This window comes from Neopelma chrysocephalum, unplaced genomic scaffold, assembly GCF_003984885.1.
Source record: "Neopelma chrysocephalum unplaced genomic scaffold, ASM398488v2 Primary Assembly neopelma1_333, whole genome shotgun sequence".
In the NCBI taxonomy this organism is placed as follows: Eukaryota; Metazoa; Chordata; class Aves; order Passeriformes; family Pipridae; genus Neopelma; species Neopelma chrysocephalum.
Genome location: NW_020897996.1, coordinates 54,919 through 63,669, shown reverse-complemented (window position 1 = coordinate 63,669; position 8,751 = coordinate 54,919). Strand labels below are relative to the sequence as shown.

Genomic DNA, 8,751 nt, shown 5'->3' with positions numbered 1-8,751 from the left:
ATTTTATTTTTTCTCCTTTTTACCCTTTCTTCTCTACCAGCAGCCCCAGAGGCTCAGGATTTTCTCTCCACATGGCACGAGAGCAGGGCCCCCCAAAAACCCACCATCAGCTGCATAATTCACCCTTTTCCTCCCACAAAGCCGCAGATAATTCCCAAACTGCTCGGCCCGGCCATGGGGCAGGGCAGGAAATTCCACTCAGCCTCAGCTCCCTGCCCCTTCTCCCTGCTCCCTATTCCCAACCTCGTGTGCCGGGAAGAGATGCCGAGCTCCCAATGAATCACTGGCACTTGAAATACGGGCAGGGAAAGGCGGCTGTAATTGCCTTTGTTAATGGATTTGATTCTTTCTGCAGTGCTGCTCGCACGGCTCCGGTGCTGCGCCCGGGCGCTCCCGCTCCGAACGCCCCCGTGAAGGATGGAGCCTTTTCCCTTTTTATTGGCTCTGTCTGGTGGGTAAGGGGAGGATTGATGGCTCGCCCAAGGTCACACTGAAAAGCTGTGGCGCTGCTGGGATTCGAGCCGGGGATGTAATAATGATTCACATCCACAGCGCAGCGATCGGGGGGTTCCCATGGGGCCGGCGCGGATCCGTCGGCACAGGCTGTGGAGCCGCTGACGCTCCGCGGCTCCACCCCCTCGCTCACCCCGTTAATTACCACTGGGCCTCTCCCCTTAACTCCTGTGGCAGCGGTAATTAATACATGGATTTTAATCACCTTCACTCGGATCGAAACGGGGCTAAAAATGCTCCACCGTGTGGAAGTCGATAACCGGTGCATTCCCAGGATCCAGCGCGCCGCAGGCTTTGTGCCACTGCAGCTCCCCGTGGCTCTGGGCCATAGGGATCTGCTCCGGTGGGATGGAGCTGCCGAGAGCAGAGGGACCCCGTGGGGTGTCCATCCCCGATGGGATGGAGCAGCTGATGGTTGCGGATGGAGAGCTTGGGAGAGCAGAACTCTGAGGGGTGTCCGTCCCCCTGGAGCAGAGCAGGAGGGTGTCAGTGTCTTAGAAAAATCCTCCCTGCTCTCTGCAGATGGAGAGCTTGGGAGAGTAGAACTCCGAGGGGTGTCCGTCCCCCTGGAGCCAAGCAGGAGGGTGTCAGTGTCTTAGAAAAATCCTCCCTGCTCTCATGAAGTGGAGATTTAGGAGCCTGATCTCATCTTAGGTTTGCATCCCAAGGTTTGGGCTGTAATTCCAACCCCACGGGAGGGTTGGGATGTGATTCCAGCCCTCGGGGGTATTTCAGCTGTAATTCCAGTGGCCATCCCAAAGGAGACCACCAGGTGTGCTCAGGGCAAACCACGGGGCTGTTTCCCTTCCAGGTGCTCTGTAACCCACCTCCCCCCTGTGCTCCTTTCCTCCATGTACCCCTTTCCCAAAGGGGGGATGTTGGGTCAGGCTCCTTGGGAGTGCAGTGCTGCAGAGGGATTCCTGGGGTTTGAGGGTGAATGGTGGCCAACCTGGGTTAAATCCCACCGGGATAAACCCGTTCCTGGCACTTACTGCGCCAGCTCTGACTGCTCTGGTCAGTGGTGGTTGTGTCTGCACCCAGCTGTGCTGATGCTCCTCTCTGGAGCGCTGTGGAGGAGGGAGAAGCTGGATCTACCCTGGGAGACTTTATTAAAATTAAAGAACAGAAAGGAAAGTGGAATCCGGAGTTTCTGAAGGAGTTTGCCCCGGATGTCCTTGGCTCCTCACTTGGCTCCTCACGTACTTGGTGCTGCAGCCAGATGGTTCCTGCCTCCCCCCCCCATACCCAAACACCTGCATTCCAGGAGGGGCATGTGCATGAGAAGCCCTTTGGGATAAGCGAAGCTATAGAAATGTAAATTAAATTATTTACCTACTCCCAGTTAAATGCTCTGCCCTTCTGGCCAAGGAGGATTGGGACATGGGATGGGGTGGGATGGGCTCCACAAACTGCTTTAACTCTTTGTTTAAATTGCAGAGAAGTTTGTGGAGAAAAAAAAAAAGAAAAAAATTCTCTGCGCAAAAAAAAAAAGGTAAAAAGCCCAATTTTGGTGGTTTGAACAACGTTTATCCCAAACAGAGTGTTTGGGAAAGGGCTGTTGGGCTGTTGGGCTGGGGATTCCTCACCCTGCCCAGAGCAGGCCAAAGTTTCTGATTATTATTATTCTAATTCTTCCCTTTTTTTTTTTTACACAAGGAAGGACCAGGAATGAATCACAGGGCAGGAGCAAGTGGGTTTTTAAAGGGAGAGGAAGAGCCACAGGCTCTCTGGAGTCACCAACGCCAAAATAACATCTCAAGGTTTAATCTCAGTGCAGTTTTAATTGGGGGGGGAACTGCAGGGAGGGAAAGGCACAAAATGCACCCAAGCTCCTTCCTGAGGCATTGAGCCGGCTGGAGCCTTCCTGATTTCCACTGAGGGAGCAGGAATAGGCTTTTCCTGCTGGCTGTGACTTGGGATGGACACGGGGTGCTCAGTGCTCCAGTGTTTTGCAGCGGCGCGGAGCAGGATCCGACCCTGCTGCAGCTGAGCTGCCGAGGGGGGACGTTACCTCCCCCTCCTCCAGCTTTTCCTGTGGGAAACGACCCTGCTGTCAAAAGCCCCCAGTGTCAAAGGACCCCGGTGTGGAGCCCCTGCTGCAGCCCCTCTGTGCCACGCAGGAGCTGAACTCTGCAGTCACCTCCAAGCGCAATTCTTGGTCCGTTTTTTTTTTGAGCTGATCCCTCTAAACCTTCACTCCTTCTCCTTCATCCTCCTCCAGGCTCGGGAGGTGCTTCCCATCCCTCCTGTAGCGGGAGGATGCCGCCACTGGAACCGGCCTTCCAGAAGCGCTCGGTGACCTCGGCTGCTGCCGGCACTTCTGGCTGCCGCCGCAAACAACCACGAGCTTCCCACTGGGAGCGACGGGGCTCCGAGCTCTTCTGGAATCTGGGCCAGCAGGGAGACCCTCCAGGAGGACACAGCCCCCAAATCTTTGCCTGTCGCCTCCTGGAAGTGTGAAAATAAGAGAATTTGCCCGCGCTGTTGTCACATTCTTTCAAAGCAAGGAGCCTTTGCGGCATTCCCTCCTTGTCCCGACACCTCCTTTCCCATGGAAATGGGCCCAGCCGGGGACTCACGTGGGCCCGGGCAGATAATTGTAATGGTCCCCCCGGCCTTTAAATCTATGAATCACTCCCGAATCGGGGCACTTTATGCACATTAGTGAATTAATCCGTGCAGCCTCTCCGCAAGGGAGGGAATTATCCTTGTCATGGCTCAGATGGGAAATGGGTGAGATGGAGCCCGGATCTGTGCCAGGACCGGGGGTCACATCACTCACTGCGGAACAGCCGACCTGGGGGCCCCCGGCCCCGGGGGCACCCCTGACCCCGCATTAGTTACTCTGCACTTGTGCCGAGCGAGCGGGGAACGGCTCCGCAGCCTGGAAATCCATCGGAGCCCTGTCACGGAGAGATGGATGGATGGGGCGTGGGCAGCAGGGCTGCCGCAGCCGGGAGCACGGGGAGGCTGTGCTGGGTGGGCTGGGGTGCGGGCAGGAGGTCCAGCAGCCCCTCAGGGCCTGGGCTTTGCTCTCCTCACGGCTCCGTGGGTGTCCTGCCCCTGACCCAAGGTGTGCCAGGAGAGCCAGGCAGACCCCAGGACATCCCCAGCCCCTTGGCCCGGCCGATGGCTGTAGGGAGCACAAGGACCAGATGAATTTTGGAAGTGAAACCCGTAGTGGCTCCTTTTAAAGCGGGTGACTTTGAGCTCAGCTTATCCATGCTGAGCACTCAGCGCATCATTTCCCTCCCGCACTGCAGTGCAGACACCTGCTGTTCCCTTTTGTTTCCATGGATCCAGGTGTTTCAGCCATGTCAGGGCAGTGCCGTGGTGTCCGTGGTCAGAGTAACTCCAGCTGTGCTGGACTTAATGTGGGAGCAACTCCCCGGGTTGGTGGCAGCTCATTAATTCAGCCGTGTGATGAGCATGAGGGGGACAGGTTTGGCTCCTCATCCCGTCCAGCCCTGCAGAGGCTGTCCCAGAGCTCGTACTGTCCCACAGGGAACGGCTCCTTGGCACACTCGTGTGCCTGTGGAACAGTCAGTGCTGCTGCACCTACACCCGCTCTGTATTACATGGAATTTTGGCCAGGAGGTTTCTCGGTGCGTGGTTGGGGTCGATGTTCCCCGAACAGGACTGTCAAGGTTAAAAACCAGCCGGAGCTGGAGCTGCCGGGAGAGCCAGTGGCTCCTGCACGGCCCCGTTCGGCACTCACCTGACTCTCCCTTTGCACCAAAACAGTCACAGGCTCCACAAAAAGAGAAAAAACCCGGAGCAGCCCCTTGTTCCTCGTGTTGTGCTTGTTAAACTGATGGAAAAATCTCTCCTGCCTGAAGATCCAGGCTTCAGCCCACTGACTGCGTTTATTCCCTGGCTCTTGCGCCGACGGAGACGGCGCGTTAGTTGGTCCAGCTGGAAGCATTGTCTCCCATTAAATAAGGATTTTTAAATGAGCACATTTATCCATGGAGCTGTCACAGCCTGTTGGGTAGCGAATGCGGAGCTGCCTCGGAGCCGTTTGCTCCAAAGAGCTGTGACAACCTCGGGTGAACAAACCCCGTGTCACCCAAACCCCGAACCCCGAACGCGGCCGTAGGGCCCTGGGGTGGGAGGGAAAAGCCAAACTCGGGGCTGCAGAAAAAAGGGTGGAAGTGCCTCGTGGGTGCTCGTGGGGCCGGTTGGCAGCACCGAGGTGGCATTGGCAGCCCCGTGCCTGTCCCTCGCCCCAAAGACTTTACAGCCAACATCTTCTTTTTAATTCCGACACCCGCAAAATAGCAGCTGAAATAACCCTGCTGTATGTCAGCTGCTGATGGAAGGAGATTAAATATTAAAGCCGGTGCTGTGGCTTTAACTCATTCCATTTTTTTCCCTACTCTTCCCCCTCTTTCCCCCCCTAACCCCCCCCCCCGCTTCCCCTCTCTGTGTAAAATGACATGATTTAGAACCCAAGTGCCAGACTCAGCCTCTGGGTTTCGGCGTTTGGAAATGTGTGGAGAAAGATATATTGTGTCTGTGAGCGTTTCTGTGCAGGGAAGGAGAGAGCTCCCGAGCTGTGAGCCCACATAAAGATGTTAAATAGAGCTGTAACGCGCACGGAACGCACGAAAAGTGCCTGAGAAGAAGAAAAAAAAAATGAGGGAAAAAAAAATCCTGCGATGAAGCAAAATGAAAGATTAAAATAAACCCGGTGCTAGCGAGGCCGGGCTGGAATGTGGGGCCGCGGCTGGTGGGGAGAGACACGACCCTTTTCCACACCTCTTGCTGCTTCCCTTTTTGACCTAAAAATCCCATTTCTTTAGCAGAAAACCGAGCGGGAGAATCGGGAATTTTCTTCCTTTTCCTTTTTTCCCCCCTGTTTCTGGTGCTCAGTGTTTCCGACGCCGCTGCCCAGCGGCCGCCTGCCTGCTAAATATTCATCCCGAACCCGCTGCTCCACACAAAACCCTGATTTATTTCCCTTGGTTCACCCCAACCCACCGATTTTCCAACAGCACCGGGGCGAGCGGGGCCGGCAGCCGAATCCCATAAAAACCAGGGGCTGTGGGGCCAAAACTGTAGCAAAGTGTGGGTGCCCCTTCCCTCCCCGGGCGCCTCTTGCAGCGCTTCCCAGCGCCGTGGATTCCGTCTCGGTCGGCGAACGCGGCGCTTCGCTCGCGTTTCCTTTGTTCGGGGACGTTTTGGCGTCGCCGGGATTCGTGATGCTCCTTGGAAAGGGCTCCCGGTGCCGGCTGGACCAGAGCGGAGGCATCGGAAGCTGCGGGGAGGAAAGAAACCCCAGAACCAGGCATGTTTTAGCCAAACCGTTGAGAAATTTGATTTCAGGTTTGTTTAAGGTTTAGTTACGGAGCGGATCCCAGGAACAGCGGCTGGGAAAGCTGGAATGCATGTGCCTGGAGTTACACAGGCGAGAACCTCTTGGGTTTTCCCCCACCAGCTCTGATTTCTTTTAATTTGAGCCCGAATTACGAGTCACCACCAAAAGCACCTTCTGATCCAACGTTTTGAAGGACACTTTGCATAACCCCCTTGTTCTTGCGCCGAGGGCAACATGGACAGTCTGTGTGTGGATGGACCCCGTGTCTTGGGGTCCCCTGCCCCTAAGGGACTGTCCCCCTGCCTGCGCTCGTGTCCCCCTGGGAAGGCGGCACCGTGGCGGCTTCCAGCCTGGAAAACTCAGATTTATTCCCTAAAGCAACAGAGCCGTAAATAAGCGTCAGGAAAGGGTGTCACGCCTGAGCGGATTCACGGGAACAGGTGGCTTTTGGGTGGGTTGGGGTTCTGGATGGTTTAAAGAGAGAGGAAGGGAAGGGGAAAAGGGCAGGAACGCGCTGGTGCTGCTGCAGCGTTTTCTAGAAGCAGCCCGATGCTGCTGGATGCATAAAAATCCTGCGGTACGGCCGCGCCGTGCCCTCGGCCGCCGTTTGTCGCAGTCTATTAGGAGAGACGCAATCCATCCTCGGGGTTTATGGTTATTTGCTTTAACCCCGTCCCTGCCTCTCCCCCCCTTTCCCTCATCCCGGCGCGTGGGGCTGGCGCAGCCCTTCGTCCCTTTGTCTGGGTTTCGGCGCCGGCCCCGCGCACACCCAGCCCGGGCGTGAAGCCCCCCACCCTAAAGCCCTGGAGTGGGATTTTTATCCTCCCTAAACCCTCCCTAAAAGGTGGGGGTTTATCCTCCAGTTCTCCCTGCAGGTGGAATTTTGGTGGCAGGTGAGATGCACCCCATGGGATCGACACGGCCGTGCCGCAGGCGGCCGCTCCGTCCTGTTCCATAAACCCACGGCCTGAATCGCCCATGCTCGGCCTCACACCATCCCAAGAAAGTTGCCAGACCCCCAATAACACCTAATTCCCTGCTCTATCCACCGGCAGTAGAGCAGGGATGTTGCCCAGCAGTGCGGGTCTGCATTTCCATGGGCTGCAGCCGCCGTGTCGCTCCGGCACTTAAAAACCTGAATTATTAAAAAATAGCTGCCCCCCATCCCATCCTATCCCATCCCCCAGAAGCCTCGTTAATGGCTTTTCATTTTGAACCCCCTGTTCACACACCCCTTCCCCAGCTCCGAGCCCCCTCAGCAGCGATCGCGTTACGGCCCCGCCGTCCTCACCCCTCCTCCCCGCCCGCCGCAGGACGGACCCGTAAAACACCAAGTGCATTTATTCACCATTTTTCTAAATTGTTTCATTTCAGAGGTTCACAAACGAGGACCACCTGGCGGTTCATAAACACAAGCATGAGATGACATTGAAATTCGGCCCCGCTCGCACCGACTCCGTCATCATCGCAGGTATGTGCCCGGCCAGCGCCCAGCGCCGCGGTCGCGGGGCCTGACGGCAGAGATTGATGCCAGGGACCAGATGCACTGCAAAAAACGGCTCTGCCGCCCATAAAACCTCCTGTGATCTGCATTTAATCAGGGGAAAGGAAAGCCAGAGGCTTCCAAGTTTCTTTTTTTTTTTTTCCTTTTTTTTTTTTTTATGGTGGTATCAGGTTTTTGTGGGGTTTGGGTTTTTTTTTTTTAATTTTTTTTTTTTTTTAGCTCTTGCCCTTTTTTATTAAGACTGGAGGATTTATGGCCAGAAGGTCTTTCACATTTCTTCATGTGCTTTGAGGACGATGAACCAAACCTGACAAAGCAGCTTCCCCTCTCAGCCCAGGTGTCAATTTTCCTGAGCTTTTAGGCTGCAGTTAATAAATTAAAGCCCCATCAGGTGCACTGGCTCTGCCGAGAAGGCGTTTTGCAGAGCCCCAGTGAGGAGCTCTGACAGCACATGGTCAAAGCAGCCTTCATAAAATTGGGGGAAAAAAACCAAACCCCACAGATTGTTGTCTGGCAGCAGCTCCTGGCAGGTTCCAGAGTCCCTCCTGCCCCGTTCGGGGGCTGCTCAAAGCGTTGTGTGAGAGGTTTGTGTTGCTGCTGGGTGAAAAGGATGTTGCTGAAAGCAGGGAGAGAGAAAATGCTTCCTGAAGGCTTCAGAGTTCATAAGGGGAAACGAAGCTGCTGCAGCAGCCTGGCAGCCTTTTCCCAGTTTATCTCCAGCCCAAATCCAGTGTTGAAATGGGAATTCAGTTGGTTTTTGGAAGGCTTTGAATGAATTGTTGCTGTGGGTAGGATGGGAAGAGAGCTCACACAGCCTGTGCTGGAAGGGCAGGGAGCTGCTCCCAGGGGAGTGCTCTCCCAGAGGGAGAATTCATTCCAAATGGGATCAGGCTAATGGGAGCTGATGGCAAGGAATTGGGGCAGAAGCTGACAGAAACTCAGATTCCTAAAGGTCACCTTTGCTTCAGTTCAGCCCTTTCCAAACAGGGAGCACAGCGGGAGGGTCGGTGCTGCTGGATCAGTTTAGGGGGCAGATTGGGCAGGTGGGGATAGGGGGGGCAGAAATGGGGCCTGGCCCCACCCCCAGCCAAAATCCCACATGACACCCCAAAATCCCACATGACACCGTTCATCCTCACAGCTCCCAGAGCTGGTGGTTCCTCTCTCAGGTAAACACTGGGGGGATGAAACACTTCAGCTTTAGCACAGGGAACAAGGTCTGGCCTCCTCTTCCAGCTCCCCCAGGGCTGATGCTCAGGGGGTTGCTCTGGGCTAAGCAACAAAAAAAATACCCTAAACCAATTTAAAAAACCAGCTAAAACCCCTCAAAACTGATTTATCCATGGCCAGGGTAGGAGCAGCTAAACCCCCCTCAAAACTGATTTATCCATGGCCAGGGCAGGACCAGCTAAAC

At 55.4% G+C, this 8,751-nt stretch overlaps 1 protein-coding gene across 3 annotated transcripts in view; it reads left to right on the top strand.

Moving 5' to 3' along the window:
- The window catches only part of ATF7 (activating transcription factor 7), a 58,771-nt gene that overhangs the window by 31,013 nt on the left and 19,007 nt on the right, over positions 1–8,751 (top strand). For all 3 annotated transcript variants that reach the window (XM_027705426.1, XM_027705427.1, XM_027705428.1), the window contains exon 3: positions 7,208–7,304. In XM_027705426.1, the coding sequence (XP_027561227.1) occupies positions 7,208–7,304 (97 nt within the window). The remainder of the gene's footprint in view (positions 1–7,207; positions 7,305–8,751) is intronic.